Source organism: Porites lutea, chromosome 1 (assembly GCF_958299795.1).
Source record: "Porites lutea chromosome 1, jaPorLute2.1, whole genome shotgun sequence".
NCBI classification, from domain to species: Eukaryota; Metazoa; Cnidaria; class Anthozoa; order Scleractinia; family Poritidae; genus Porites; species Porites lutea.
This window is the reverse complement of record NC_133201.1, coordinates 5,764,820-5,781,736: the sequence shown is the minus strand read 5'-3', so window position 1 is coordinate 5,781,736 and position 16,917 is coordinate 5,764,820. Positions and strand designations below refer to the sequence as shown.

Genomic DNA, 16,917 nt, shown 5'->3' with positions numbered 1-16,917 from the left:
TGATCAAAATTCCTTCAATATTTATTGGTTCAACAAATTTGATTTTGCAAGAGATTTTCTGATAATCTTTCTTTTACTACAATTGCAGCAGGACTGCCATCAATCCAGGAGAAATTCCATCTTAAAGTCCGAAGACAAAAAATTGTCTTCATAGCTACATCGCCTTGGTATAAATATTATCTTCAGCACTCGTACGCTCGTGTAGGAATCCGGTATTAAAGGTGTGATTTTCATAAGTTGGTATTAAGTACTGCATTTAATTCACTCATGGTAAAGAGGTTTCCAGGTCACTTTTGATTCGTTCTATTCACGTTCTATCTGCAACTTCGTCTTGTCTTGAGTCTTAAGATTTCAACTTCAAGTACATAGAGGAAAAAGTGACCATTTATAACAACATTTCTATAAAAGAAGCAGTTCTTTAGTAAGGTGAGATCCGCTGAACTGGATTTTCAGCAGCTTTCAGCTTGTAAGGGGTGGAAGAGAAGTTTCTGTCTCCTATACATTATCTGGATTAACAGTTTGAACTTTCATGATTCCGTATAAAGCCAGATACACCCAATCATTTCATCCCAATACAACGCCACTTTTCCTAGAGGATGGGAGAGGGCCTATCGAAGGACACGATTTTTTCGCATGGGTCCCCTTTCAGGGCAACTTTCATTAGGCTAATTGCATTCTCCTTGATCGCTTGTTATGATATTGTGCACCAAGATCGTGACGCATTTCCGGTACTGCTGACGTCATCGTCGTCATCTGAGTCTTCGCCCTCCGGTTGGTCTTCGTCGTCTTCGCTACTTTCCGTGTCGCTTATATCAGGCAGACTGTAACGACGAAGGTGTTTGGTCGTGACGTAGACATCATCCGTTTCTGTTCTGCAAGAAAAACCGGAAGAGATGAGAGCACATTTGTCGACAAGTGATTAGTTGATTCGTGTTGTACAAGGCCTGGATACGGAGAAGCATCGACGAGCATGGTTTCAGAAATCCTAACAAAAACTAATCTATGGAGGATTTTGAACGGTCTTTTACGTATTTCAACTTCCTCCTGAAGCACCTGTACATAGATAACATTAACCTATCCGTTCCCTAACTCAATAGCAAAGACAGTATCATCATCAATTGAAAACATTAAGGGGGTGATTACATTGCGAATTTCAGCCCGGTGGGGCGAGCTGAAAAATTGCTGCGATTACATGACAAATTTCAACCCGGGCTGAACTAGAAACAACCACACTGCGTAAGCCCACGTTGCCTTTTCAGCCCGGGCTGACATTCTACTTCGATTACATGGACTTTTTGTGGATTTTTCAGCCTGTTTGCCCGGGCTGAAACCTTCTCCATGTAATCGCCACGTTGATTTCAAGCCATGTAATCACCCTCTAACTATCGCTATATGATAATACCACTTTTTCGAACCATGTCCGCCACAGGCAGTCCCAGGAAAGTGAGGGCAAATTTGCTCGTTTTCACTTACCTAGCGAAAAAAAAAACTTAACAGGTTAAACTCACCTTGAACGCTTCTTAACTTTTGAACTTGGTAGCTGATCCCAGAGTTTCAGCTCCAGCCCTCCTGTACACATTCTCTGCACCGTCACCTGGTCACGTGTTGTCTGTGTGCATGACAGACACGTGATACTTCCCGTGCATTCGTCATCTACGGTTGCTAGGTATTCCTCAGAAGGAATGCTGCGGACTAAACCAACACAAACAAGTAAGTCAAGTAAGGAAGTATTTCTCTTCACTTAACCAACGCTCGGTACGTAAACGGAAATCAACATTGTCCTTCTGAACTTGGCTTTCAGATAACGTCCTGTGATTAATGCCAAATGTGTAACAATTCAAATTAGGTTAATTTTTTCAAATGAAGCTCTTACCGTTCAAGTATCCATTACCGCGATCAAGATCGTAGCCCGCGCTCACGAGACATGAACCGGAGGTTGCCATGGCACCAGTAGATCCGAAGTCTGTCACGTGATTTCGAATCTTACGGATTTTTCCTAAACAGCAAAAGGAAAGAAGGCGGTCAATTAGTCTACAAGCAATTTGACCAGAGCTGGGCTGTGCTCCAGTAGCGCCTTGTGCCACCCTAGGGAAAAAGCTGTTGCTAGGCGACTAAGATTTCATCCCTGGTCGGTTGTTGGTTCTCGTCTGTTTATTCGGTATTTATTTATTTATTCCTTCATTCTTTATATATTTATCTATTTACCTGTCTAATGGCCCCTGGAGTTAACCTCTATACAGGAAAACGTAAATTCATAGGTTTACGCTTTTCAGGCTACCTTTTATCTCTTCTGCACGAGGTTGTGCAGAAGAGATAAATCTGTTTTCAAACCACACCACATACTATAGCTCACCTGACGTCAATTCCATGGCTTTTATATTCACTCCATCGTCTCCCCAGTAAACTGTTTCCTGTGTTGTTGCCAGGCAACGCACGCGTCTCGGTTTAACAGTCACATTTCCGGCCGTGTTGTCAGTAGGGGCCTGGTCGGAGCTCATCACCGGCTTGAGAGAATTGTCCCGGATGTCCCAGACCTTTACCACCCCGTTGGCTGAACCGCTGATCACTCGGTTGTCCTGGAACTAAGCGATACATACAAGAAATAAGAAACTCTGAAACGGCCAGTGGACAAGACCTTACACAGAGTTACCATGGTTACCTTAACAGCCGTGACGGCATCTTCATCATGTCCCCGAACGGATCGCACAGCTGTTCCACTTTCCATGTCCCAGAGTTCCACCTTTCCCCCATCTGAAGAAAATAGTAATTACAGTGATAAAGATACACACAGAAGAATCTAATAAACGCCTCAGTAAACTGGAGTTTCCTTTTTGTACCACACCGTCGGGGTGGAATTCAAATTGATTGCGTGATGACTGCACATAATTTGCGAGGTGAACGGATATTTCTATAGTTTGCGTGATTTTGCGTGGGACAAGCCAACATGTTAAGCACAGAATGATGGGATTTAATAATGTACAATGAACTGCTTGTTCTCGTTTTACAACTCATCCCGGATTTGCAAACAATCTAGTTTCATGCAAAGAAAAATACAGTTTAGCTACGACTGTATTATATTCTCTTTATGGCACAAAACGCCAAGCCACCCTTGCCCGGTGATTACATATATTATGCACTATAATTTTTTGTTTTTGGACGTCATAGAATTTGGGTCAAAATATCCTGTTATCTTCCGGTATGTATGCCGCCCACGGTGTATGACTTTCGGAAGTCGGGGAATCGAGTCTTGAAAACAGGGTCTACCATTCTATATTCAACGTCTTGAACGGGTTGTCTTGCTGGACCGAAAGCCTAGTGTTTATGAAGGAAAAAAGCTCATCGACTCCAAAAATTATAGTATGATATTTGCCACTTAAATAAAAAAATGATTTTTTTCCTAATCTTCAATGGGGTAATGTATTTTTCCCTCGCTCTTAATCTGAGTTACATAAAAAGGTCCTTCCTTCGCTGTTCACGTTATCACCCTGTTTAAAACAATGGAAAATCGGGGATTTTGCCTAAAACGGGGTCAGGGTTTTTAAGAAGATCTCGGCGCCACACCTCTTGTCAAACTTCCCTTAAGTACCCCCGGTGTAGCGCTTGTCGTGAATCCACCTTTGAGAGGAACGAGAAAGTTCTAGAACGTTTGAAGTATAAAATACGCACCTTTACTTCATGTAATTTCTCCGGACTCGGAGACAAACTAAACATATCTCAGTTTACGAGGAGTTAGTGATGAAAGTATCAAAGAGAAGTTGCGCTTTTTAAGCATTAGCATTGAGGGTCTGATATTATTAGAACACATTTGCTTCGCAACATTCATTCTATGACGTTGTGATAGAACAGAGAGGAAAACGAACTTACAGAATTTCAATTTACGTACAAGTCACTCTCTTGTGACGTATAAATTGACTTTCAAATCGATTTCAATGGCGAAAATGTACGAAAACTAGCGGTACAAAGTTCGAGTATAAACTACACGGGCAACACGACTGCGTCACATGCAAAACAAAGAACTTTGACCAACCTAGACCAGCCGCAATAAGATTGTCACTGTTACAATCCAAGCACTCTACGGGCGAGAATGCGTACATAGACCTCTTGATTTGACCTGGAAAAGGACGAAAAAGAGAGAGAAAAACGATTGAGTTTCATTACGCAAGAACGGAGAATAATTATCAATGAATAGAAATAAGAGACAAACTTACGAAAAAGCAGCATTTTTTAAGTTAAAACATCAGTTGGATGGCATGTCCTTTTTTATAAAGGAGAATGATGCTTTGAAATGTTTCTGACGTCCGGTTATAGCTTTTAAAATCGTTTAAGGGTACTAATTCCGAAGAAATTCGTGGTTTAAAAAATGAAGAGCTTTTTTGTATACAAACAAATACTGGTAAAACAAGATGTAAATATGTCACACGATACTCCCACCATGTCAACACAAGCACGAGTTAACGTGACTCAGTTGCAACCAAGCGTGACGTACTGTCAAGGAAAAACAAAGTCACGTTGCAACACCTCGTTGTCACGTTTTTGACAGCCACGTGCCAATAAGAGAGTGACAACATGGTAAAAAATTATGCGACATACGTCACAATGTTTTGGAAGGTTTCTTAGAGTCAAAATGTGTGTATTTTCTGTTTTTGTTTTCTGTTTTGTTTTGTTTGTTTTTTTGTTTGTATCTTTGTTTGTTTGTTTGTTTTTTTTCTTTTTCCTTTTTTTCTGGGGAGGGATGGGGGACAATATTCCCACAGCTTTATAAATCTATGGAACCTAGGAGGTGGAGATATTACTGAACCGATTTTTCGCCCCATGTAAGTCTTGGATCCTAGATTCCACGTTGTGGATTCCCGATTCCCGATTCCGGTTTCCAGGGTCTTGCATTTCCGGATTCCTTTGGCTGTATTCTGGATTCCAAAGCCCAAGATTCTGGATTCCATAGGCAAAAATTCCCCGAAATCCGGATTCCGGATTCCCTTACTGTAGACCTAGATTTTGCTCTTACCGTTTGCAAGAGACCAGATTTTCATGGAGCAGTCTTTTGAGCCCGTAAGCACAGAGTACTGGTCTGTTCGAAAACTGGAGGGTACAGCTAAGAGAAAGAACAAACAACTGTTTTTAACGTAACGCAAAATGGTCCAATGATATACTAAACGTCAGACAAAGGTGTTCAAACGGATTCAATATGGACTATAAGATCCAACAACGCGACGACAACGAGAACCGGTAACAAACAACAGGTTTAATATAAGCAAAACAACAACTTCGCACGTGCATCGCACCTTTTTGTTTTGTACATTTCTTTGCCGTTTTTGCACAACTATGACGTGAAAATGCCTAATTTCGCGTTTTATGGAGAACGTAAACAAGCAAAGACGAAATTTTATTTCTCTCTCTGAACTTGGATATGATCCCTTGGAATTCAACTTCAGGAGGGTTCACGCACATTTGACAAAGTAAGTGGGTAGGAATAATCCCTATAAAGACTAAAAGAAGGCAAATTCAGTTTTAAAGCGACGCTCTCGTAGCCGTCGCGTCTTTAAATCTTTAAAGCAACAACAACTCAAAAGTCCAAGAAGGGAAAAAGTTCTAAATCTGTGTAAGTCTTTGAAAGAAACCCTGAAGAAGTCTCTTCGGAATTTAATTTCACATCACACACATTGCTTTATCGGTTTAAAACATGAAGACGTCCGAATGAATTGGCTAAAAAATTGAGTAATACTCACCACTGGCAGACATTTCCATATTTGGTACCAGAAACACGGATGTTATAGTTCCCGTATGTCCCCCCATGCTCCTCATCTCTCGTCCAGTGTCGGCATCCCATAATTTGAGCATGGTGTCCCGGCTGTCAAAGAATTCAGAAGTGAAGAACTGTTATTACAGGTTATGCGTAAAAACAAACCTCTGCCGCCGCAGTCATCCAACAATTACTGAATTAACCTCTACAGAAATCTACAAATACGCAAACAATCTAGCCTTCGAAAACAGTACGGAATTTTTGTCGCTGGGTCGGGTGCAGGTCAATCGCTGAGTCGCAGACTTTCTTCCTCGCGAAACGTCCCCAGCGACGAGGAGCGAGGGGAAACGGCTGTTTTCTCGGGCTACAAACAATTTTAATTATATTCAGCTTGAAATAACAGGTCGTTATGAGGCTCAGAGGAATAAAACCCCCAAAGCTATTATAGCCTATTTCCCCAGCAACTCAAGCTACAGTCTATCGTTGTGGCCCAAAGTTGAATACATTTTTGTCTCATAAAACCCGATCAACTGCCTCGAGTCCAGTCGACAAATAATTATTTTAAAGCGAGAAGGTTCTGGATACCAGGGAAGCAAGATGCGAAGGGTATTGTGGGAAGGGCAGACAAATCTCTCTTGACCGGTGAGTTTGTTTGGCTAGATTTTAAAAACTGCTTAGTAACAGCTCAGAAATAAATGCTAAATGGTAATTAAAGCAAAAAAGTCCTTGATGTATTTTTTGATGTTTATATTCAAAACTAGATGAATTCCTCTTAACCGTAAAAAAAGAACAAACAAGCAAAGTGTAAAATATGACAATAAAATATCCATTACTAAGCAAAGAATTTGAAAGGGGAGGAAGTTATAATAGTGCTAATGAATAAGCTTAGAAAAAGCTTTAATTGTATGACATTAAAGATATAAGTGACATAGCAAGTTGAAATAAAAACCAGTTTATGATTCCCCAAAACTGCGAAAAATTAAAATAAAAAAAAAACAACGACATCTTAGACTGCCATACGACACAAGGAATTAAAAAATCACAGGATTAGACTCTAGTTAACACTACAAGGCAAACATTTTCTGGTAAACACAAATCCCTTATTAGCCTGAAAAGAAAATAATGCGAAATCTATATGCAGCAATACGACTGCACACCCAGTAAATAACAGGTAAACGATATGTATTTAAGTCAAAATACCTGCTTTTGTCTTTCATGGTATTAAATAAATAACATGGAAAATATTTTCCACCACCGAATGAAGAAGTGATAACCACCAACTTCGACGTCTACATTTCCATAAACGACTGTGGCTGTAAAACAACTTCAGTGCATGATATAACACTGCTCATCAAACTGTAAATAATGGCCTTAAGGTAGAGGTTCTTGCAAATTAGATGTGACCAATATGGTCATTAAATATTAAGAAAATAAAACCTGCATGCCTTATCAACCAGCTAACCCTTTTGCTGGTAATATTAATCGCAGATCCCTCAACAGGACCCCGTGTAGGGCAGGGACATAAGCTAATAGACCTTGGTAGATTCCAATAACTCATGAATCAACTCGCTGTGATGTACTGACCCATCATTACAAACTACAAACCATTCAAAGAAAAAAACGGAAAAAGGCACTTTTATTCACTAATTTAACGTCACTGCGAAACTTTCTGAGTTATCCTTTTAGATTTGACTTGAAAGACGATTTTTTATAATTTATAATTCAACTCACCGCGACCAAACCCGAAATTTTAAAACAATTTATAATTCACAAGGAAAATTTGTGCAACTACAACAAAGAAATTACGTAAAAACTAAAGGCTAACAGAACTTTCATGCAGTTGTAAATAAGCTTAATTCATATAGACAAGCTCACACAGTATTTTTGAATAAGATAGAAACCGTAGCCAATCACCACCAGTTTCATAATTGAAAGCCTCTTGTTCCTTACGAAGTTTCCACCCGCAATCTTGCTCTTCATACCTTGGTGTTTTAAGCTAGGCTCGATGCTAGGCGTTTTAGAGCTACATTGACCTCATGTGCAAATCGTTAATTCCCCGTTGAAATTTAAATACAAATGCATCGGAGGTAAACGGCTCTATTTAAAAAAAAAGTGTGAGCAATTTTATGAAGCCTAATGTTTGTTAGGTCACCTTCAAACTCCCTGACAGCACTCCAAGGTCCGACTATATTGGCCGCCATGGCGAGAAGAAAAAACTTTTGACAAATTAAAATGCTGAAAGTCGCCAATTCGGGCATGTGCCAAGCCGTGTCTATGACCTTTCTGAAGTTAAAGTGAGACAAATGTTTGCATGAAATAATACTTACGCTCTGTTTTATTCATAATTCGCCTTTTTCTCTCTGTTTGTCGAGGTAAGACACCTGTCTTCAGATGTCGCGTGCAGCCCCAAATAATTTGATAGCGAAAGAAAGGCAGCCATCTAGATTATTTCAAACCTTTCATGCAACTATTACAATCTAACGACCAATATTTTATGTCTGGCGACCATTTTAGTCAGTCCAGTCCAGCAAAAGGCGACTTTGAAAATAGTTGAGCTGGCTTGAAGGACTGTCTGAGGAAAGGTGTACCTTGATGGGAATTTCACGTGAACCGTGAAAGGCTTCTAGAAAAAAAACCTTGGCAAAAAAATAATAAATCCTCACAGCAAAAGAATTACTTCACCATTTATGAATCCCACTAAACCACTGTTTCGACCCTGTGCGACGGATTTCTGCTTGTCAAGAAAGCCGTCTTTGCTATCAGATTTCCTCGTTGAAAAGGATGGAAGGATAATAGTACTGTGATCAGTACTGTCTACTTCTATCTCCAGTTGCTTATGCTGACTTGATACAACGTTAAAACTTTTAGACGCGACTGCTTGGTTCTGATCAACAATTTCTTCAACATCAATTTCATTGATTGCCTCTATCTCCAATTGTTGATGTTTACTTGTTACAGCATTGACGCTCCCAGACGAGACGGCTTCCCCTTGATCAACGCTATTTTCTCCAATATCACTTCCGTTGTTCACACCAGTCATCTGGTTGCATCCCTCTATCTCAAATTGCTTACCGTCACTTGTTCCCACAGTGATGCTTTCAGTCAAGACTGCTTCAACGCTATTTTCTCCAATATCACTTCCGTTGTTCACACCAGTCGTCTGGTTGCATCCCTCTATCTCAAATTGCTTACCGTCACTTGTTCCCACAGTGATGCTTTCAGTCAATACTGCTTCTCCAGGGTCAACAACAGTTTCTCCAACATCATTTTCGTTCACACAAGCCACCTGGTTGTGTGCATCTATCTCTACTTGCTGAAGTTCACTTGTTACAACATTAAAGCTCTCTGCAGACGCGACCGCTTCTCTTTGATCAACACCACCTGCTCCACCACCACTTTCGTTCACATCAGACGACTGGTAGCTTGCTTCTATCTCTAATTGTTGACGTTCACTTGTTACAACATTGAAGCTTTCAGACGCAACTGATGTTCTCTGATCAACGATAATTTCTCCATCATCACTTCCGTTACCAGTCTTCTGATTGCTTGCTTCTTTCTCCACTTGCTGACCTGCACTTGTAAAAACATTGATGCTTTCAGTTGAGATTGCCTCTTTCGGATCAACAGCACTTTCTGGAACATCACTTTCGTTCACACCAGGCATCTGATTGCTTGACTCTTTAATCTCTACTTGTTGATGTTCACTTGCTACAACATTGAAGCTTTCAGACGTGACTGGTTGGTTCTGATCAACAGCAATTTCTCCAACAGCATTTTCGTTCACATAAGGCGTCTGCTTGTTTGCCTCTAACTCTACTAGTTGCTGTGTCAGAACATTGCCATTTTCAGACTCGACTGCTTGGTTCTGAACAACAGCAATTTCTTCACCTTCATTTTCTTTCACACCAGGCGTCTGCTTGTTTGCCTGTAACTCCACTGATTGATGTGTTACAACGTTGCCGCTTTCAGACGCGACTTCTTCCCCTTTATCAACAACAACTTCTCCAACATCACTTCCGTTCACACCAGGCGTCTGCTTCTTTGCCTTTATCTCCACTTGTTGAAGTTCCATTGGTACTGATTCATAGCTTTCAAGATTCTCCTCTCCAGAAAAGACTGAAAACATTTCTTGAGTTTGAATAACAATATTTCTTCTAACGGGGGCACTTCCTTTAATCGCAGCTGACTGCTGTTGTTCATCTCCACTTTGTAAAGTTTCTGTTTCTTTGTTCTGGAGGCTAAGGTGATCTTCTCCAAACGTGTGAGATGATGGAGTTGGATTTTTTAGTTTCTTCTCAATATCTATACAAACATGACTTGGTTCCTTGGACGCCAGAGGTTTTCAAGTATCTTTTGTGACATCATCAACCTCTGTTATAATCGCAAACCCTTTACGTCTCCTTGACTCTGCAAGCGGTTGAGAATATTCTCCCGAGCATATTGACTTGTCTAACCTTGGATTCTTCGCCGTGATGCTTGTATCTGAACAATGTCGTTTGTAATTCTGATCTACAAGCAGATTTTGTGGGAACACAGCAACCTCCCGTTTGCCAAACTCTCCATGTGATTGTGGAATTGAACTTGCGACCATTTTTTTGTCCGTCCTTTGAGACCTTGCTACCACGCTTGATCCTGTTCTTTGGACTGTTCGTTTTTTCTTTTCTTCTGTTCTTGAATCATTTTCTCCTAGGCCCTGATCTCGGCTTTGTTCAATCATATGTTTTCTTTTGCAGATTCTCTTCTTCTTTTCTTTTGCAGATTCTCTTTTCACGCAACCTTGTAGCAGATAATTGCCCCTGGTTGAATGCCAAGCAGGCACGATTACCACAGATTATTATTTTCCAAACAACGTTTCCTTTAACAAAATTCATTTCATCTCAAAGCCATTTTGCTCAACTGCAAATCAGTGCATTTGCTACGTTTCTTTGAACAGGAAAGTGCAAAAATATTCCAGCGCATCTTTTAATTGTCACAAAGACGATGATGCACAAAACAAACTGCGATACTTTTTCACCCGACTTAATCTTAATTATAAGTTTTATATTTTAGTTCCAGGTAACGTTATGCATAAGGACTTGCAGAGCAAAATGACCGGGTGATTTATGTATCACTACGGGGAACTCCCATATCAAAAGTGACGAGGTAAACGTTGAAGGTCTCTCCCAAAAAAAAACATCGTTTCCAGGGAGATAGAAAATCTTTCTCAAAAAAAATTTCTTAGAGTTTTTTTCGAGATTCCTGGCGCAATATAGCTGTAACGATTAATTATATAAATTTTACACACCTTCAAAGGTATTAAACTGTGAATTCTTACCCTACACGTTCTGATAATTAACTCCGTCTGTTCCGAATGGGAGTTCCCCCGGGGCTTTGTTGCTGATCTGGCATTTATATACTTCCCACGATTAAAGGGGCACTGCCACAGGAATCCTTGTCACATGTTCGTTAAAAAATTATAAGCAAATATTTTTTCTCGATGAAAGGCAACTAGTATATTTGAAATTGCATAGTAGAAAGGAAATAAAACGGGCAAAGACAACCATAGACATTCAGCGGTGTTTATATAAAATGTTTAGCAAAACTGTAACATTAAGTTTGTAATATCATGTTTGCAAAGATGTCTTTGGGATTTCTCCAAATTACATGACAGTATCCCTTTAAAAGGGGTTCTAAATTAATTCAAATTACCATGCAACATCTAAGGACTTGCATAAAAAACTACTATTTCTAATATTTATTCTTGGACTAATGCAAAAAAATGTTATACTAAAGTAAACCTATAGTGGTTCCCAGATAAGAAGCTTGAAAACTTACACATTCCATTGTGTCGAGTTTTCATGTTTGTACTAAAGTAGTCCATAGAGCCGGCTCTCTTTTTAGTAGCCTGTGAACAGGCTTTCAAGTGGAGGGGACGTGAAAGTTATTCAAGCCGATACATTTGAGCGTAAAGAACATCATAATTTGACAGGTCTAATTTCCTTATTGACATGTGATTGACATACATGTATGTATTACAGGATGATATATTTATTGTGCAATTGGGCTGATAAGGAGCATCAAAAGAAAGCCTACAGGTTCTTCCACCTTTTTTTCCTTCCCCAGGCCACGCTCAGCTTGCTTCACTTAGGAGCCTGTTCACAGGCTAATTTCCAGTAGCCAGGCAAAATCACTGCTCCCTAGCCCTTAACGACAGCACTAAAAGTACATTCACAACCTCAAGAGAAATGGGACACATAAGACATCCCATTCAATGAAGCTGAATTTTCTTGCAGGAAAGTTCGATATGAGACAAAGTACAGGGGGCCAAGAGCTACCTTCACGGAAAATAGAAGAAGAAAAGGAACTAAAAGGGATCCCAAGGCGTTTTATTCCCTGCCTTCTTGTTGTATTTTAACCCAGTAACTCGAAATCTTAGTGACAGTCCCAAAGTGGTTCAGCAATGAGGGACATTCAAAAAGTCTGGCAGCCATTCTGGGGCAGGGGCCCTGGTTGCTTGACAGGTATGATCGCACCAATGGGATAGCTGTAAAGAATGATCCATGCCTCTGGTGAATATCAGTGAGTTTAATTCATGAATTAGCCACCCTCAAGTCACCCCTTTCTCTCCTAAGTTTAATGCAGGTTAACGTTAGCAATCGACCCATCATCCCCACCTACGTGTAAGAATTTTCCAAACTCTGGCTTTACACTCTACCATGCATCCTAGCATTACACTTTTGTCACGAGTTAACCCAAGCAAGGGACAAAACAAAACCACATGACTTCAAAGGACTTGTGAAAGTCCAAAATGAGTGCAGCCAGTCATAAAAATTAACTCGATTTCTTACACGGCTAACTAGCAGAAGGGGGTTAACTCACTATGGGGTGAAACCACTGGGTTCCTCTCCAGGGGATGACTTTCAATAATTGAAATTATTAATTATTAATTATTACCTTAGTAACATACATGTGTCTACATATAATTAACGGAATAATCATGTTCAGTTTGGAGTTATGCCATGAAAACGCCTGTCAAACTCTTCTCATGATTAAGTTTAAAATAACCTTTCAAGCAACCAGATTTAAAACAAGAACTCTTAAGTATTTATAAAAATGACAACACTACCTTCCAGATACAAGGACAGATCCTCGGCAATCTACACCACATATCAAGTCATTATGGCCTTGCAAATTCCTGACTTGAAATCTCATGTAGGTCTGAGTAGAACTTAAAATAGGAGCTGTCCTAGTTGTTGTTGTTGGTACAATGTCAGGTATAGCAGCTGCTGAACTAGGCTCGACAACTGGAGCGTGATCATAAATTTCATTGATCGTAAGTTCAGTTTCAGTTTGAGCATTCTCATTCACAACCTCTTGTGGACCTACACCAGTAGATTGCACTTGATCTTGTGTTTCCTCCCTTCTTGTTTGCTCTTCTTGCTCAGCCAAAACCTGCTCATCCTGATTTCTTTCCATATTTTGCAATTTGGATTTTAACTCCTCTTCTCTGGCTACCAGCTGTTGTACTGTGGAACGTATTTCATCTTTTTTGGAAAGCTGAAAAGGAGGATAACAACAAAATCTATTAATTCAATGGTGACATCTACTCCCTCTTCATTGCCAAAAACATTGTTTAAATCAGTTGTTGTAAGATCATCAAAAATGAAACCTCAATGATCAAGGCATTTTTTCTACTTTTTACATTAATACATGTTTTTGTATTTGGATGTTTTTGTAAATTCTGATTTATGGAGCATTTTTTAAAAAAAGATCTTTTATTGTAACCACCTACAACTTTTGCATCAACTTTCTTTCTTTCTAAAGCTTCAAACAATGAATTTAATGTAATTTTTTTTTTTTGTCTAATATGTAAGGTTTGCCATGAATAATTTTTCTTTAAAAAGATTGAGGGTTTTGCCAGATGTTGTCAGACTGAATTAAATTGCACATCATCATTACAAATTATTGAAAGATTTCAGCTCATTCATGCTAAGCAAAATGAACATAAACTGTGTTTTAAATTAGGAATCAAGCTGATCAAACCATTAGATAAAAAGAGGATATTACATGACCACGCGGAGATATGAAATTTCTCTTCGAGTGTTTAAAAATATTTCACAAGTGAGCGCAGCGAATGAGTGAAATATTTTTTCCTCACGAGAAGAGAAATTTCCTATCTCCAAGCTGCCATGTAATGTTCCATTTATTATATAAACACCATCAATGAAGTACCAAACCATTTCATTTTAACAGTTTTTTGGTGTGAAAGGCGCGATTTATTATGAAGCCATAGCAACAGTGATATTTTCACATGTGAAGATAAGATGTTATTTTCACATGTGAAGATATCAAGTTTTCGTGCGAAAGCTCACCTGGTATTTCATTAGTGTTTATATAATAATATTAATAATTAGCTAGAGTATCCATTTTATGAGATGAGATGTAAATTAATAAGGATGATGAGGATTTAAATGTGAAAATCTGTTTATACAAATGCAGAGAATGTTATGTTTTATATGTTGACCAGCCTGTAAAACTCTGACAAATGGCAGAATAGAAAACATGCAAACAGCAACTTAACTCTAAGAAAAAGATTATCGGCATTTGGTTGTAATGATGCTAAGAAACTTTTAAAACAAGACAAAATTAAGATAAATATGGTTAAAATAATTATCATCAGACTATAAAGCATGTACCTTCAACTGAAATTTTCCTCTGGATTTAAGGAAATCAAGCTGTTTGTTTACAATAATACATGACTAAAGCAATTCAAAGGATATTTGGTATGCAAGTTGAAGCGAATAGAGAAGTAGAAGGTCCCTCACAGAAGAGACTTGTGATCAACAACTCAGCACTAATCATTAAAGGAACTGCAATAATTTATTAGCGGGTTCACTAAGAAATTTAGAAATTACGATTATTGTTGATACAGAATAATTTTATTACAAGCTTAATTACGCTCAGAAATGGGCTTAACACTTTTATTTTGCAAATCCAATCCAAATGTCGATTTGTAATCGAATCAATTTTTATTTAAATCTTAAGCCAGAAGCATAATTTCGTTCGATACACATGTTCTTTGAAAAACCTGAAACCTAATTTATACAAAGAGAAAAAGCAAACGTGTAAAAGAAGAAGAGCTGGAAAATAATATTTTGTTCTCCTATATCATTTTGAAACATCGTACATGAGAACGGTTATTGGCAATAATTTACCTTAAAAAATTCCTCATCTGTCAAATCACGTTCTAATTCCTCTAGTTTCTCGATCTGACGAAGTTTTTTCCTGAATTTACGAAGGTCAACAACAATTTTCGTTAGCTCTTCGTCAGCCATTATCCTAACAGCGAAGGGAGAAGACTGGGGCGAGAGGGCTCCTCAATAAACTCGGGGAAGGGAGGGAGGGGTTGTACGATTGTCACCAAGGGTAGTGAAATATCCACCCTCGGGGACCCGGGGGAAGATTGTGGGGCCACAAGAAAGTCAAAACGGACTTTTCTTCGAGCCATTTTTTTTTTCGCTCGTTTAGACTTTCCCTTGCTCCCAAAATCTTCCGCGGGCTCTCCAAGGATGTGGAACATCATATCAGACGTTGAAGAGCCTAGCAGTTAGATTGTAAAACTCCAGAACAATATTTGAGACTGTTTAGGCCTGGTTCAGACGCCGTACTTTTCATGTGCCGAACTTAACTGAATAAGTTCGACTTTGGAGCGACACTGGCGCGACATCTGATTCAGACGGCGTACCGTGTGTCGAACCTAAGTTAAGTTCGACAAAAGTCCGACAGACTCTGTCGAACTTAACGCTTTTGCCGCACCAAACTAAAACTGCCGTACCAAATTGATTCAGACGCCGCTCTTTTGCCGTACTTAATTCATCAGTTAGGTTCGGCACATGAGTGGAGCGGCGTCTGAACCGGGCCTTAGAGTCTTCAGACAGGGGCACCCAACGACGGGTTCCTCCTAAATGCATTGGAAACACTTTTTAGGCAATCCAGAGTACTTTTTAGATCTCTAGAAATGCATTCTATAAGCGGCGCTATAAAATTTGTGTCTGTTCGGTCATCCCAGGGGAACTTGAGTCTTTTGGAAATTGCAAGGGCTTCAATATTATTTTCCTGAAAATTTTAGGTGGAATTTAACGTATTACGAAGGGGAGAATTATATTCTGATTCCTATTTCCACCACATTTTTGAATCCTTTAACGAAAAATAGCCTAACCTGGGGAGTACAATGTGAAAAATTAAACTTCAGAAAATCTTAGGGAATTTATTAGACGAGCTTCAAAAACTGAACAATCCATGAATGGAACGGTCATGTAGAAATAGCCGTCCTCAAATAACAGAAAATTCTAGGCAATATTTGCTTCTCCGAACGGATGTTTTACAGAAAACAGTCGTTGGGTGCCCCTGTTCAGAGAGGGTAGAATAGAAGCGACATCGTAACGCATATGGAAAACACGATATACGACGTTTTTTACTCCTTAAAAAGCACGACTTGAATAAAAATGGAGCAAAAACCGAACAGAGCCTCTCTCTATCATGTCTTTCAGATTTGCCCCCGGCAATTTACTTCTTTATTATAAACATGGCTCTCTAACTTCCTATATGCATGGCGTCTTAAACTGTTCCTACAAATATGACGACAAAAAACTCTTTACATGGGCAGAACAGCCCAGCCGGGCCTAAGTTCAGGTCGAAGAACATTATATTTTAACATGAGGGAAAAATGATTAACATGAGAAACGAAGTTAATGGTTGACTGAACTGTAACTGCATAAACATGGATATGCATGTGTTCCTCTTCCCGGTGAGCAAAAGCTCAACTCAGTAAGCCAGGTAAGAGGACAATATTAGATCGGTAGCTGACATCTTTTTAAGTCTTGAAAAGTGTCGAGTATATGAAGAGTGAAAACGTTCTGGATACTATTACAGCTGCTATCAGGGACTATGACGATAAACATTTGCATTCTATTTCATTGCAAAATTGACAAACTAGTATAAACATATATTACACTTAAGATTATAAGAGATCTAATAAATAAAACAGGCTCTATACAAACAGAACGAAATGAGATATACACTTGAACTCCTTATGTATTTTTTTAACAAGTTAAAAGTGGACGCTTAGTCTAGAACATTCGTTTGTCAAGTCACGTATTTCAGTCGTAAAAATCGACAAATTTGTGGGCGGCAATCTT

The 16,917-nt window shown here is 39.1% G+C and overlaps 1 protein-coding gene across 1 annotated transcript; it reads right to left on the bottom strand.

The window, feature by feature from the left end:
* On the bottom strand, window positions 1-15,065 carry LOC140943555 (uncharacterized). Its single transcript, XM_073392659.1, has 10 exons — window positions 14,935-15,065; window positions 12,846-13,276; window positions 5,727-5,848; window positions 5,006-5,092; window positions 4,028-4,111; window positions 2,660-2,751; window positions 2,354-2,582; window positions 1,874-1,996; window positions 1,509-1,692; window positions 1-872 (listed from the first exon to the last, which is right to left on the bottom strand). The coding sequence occupies exons 1-10, from the start codon at window positions 15,052-15,054 to the stop codon at window positions 692-694; spliced, it is 1,653 nt and encodes a 550-aa protein (XP_073248760.1). The 5' UTR covers window positions 15,055-15,065; the 3' UTR covers window positions 1-691.
* Between the last annotated feature and the right edge of the window lie 1,852 nt (window positions 15,066-16,917).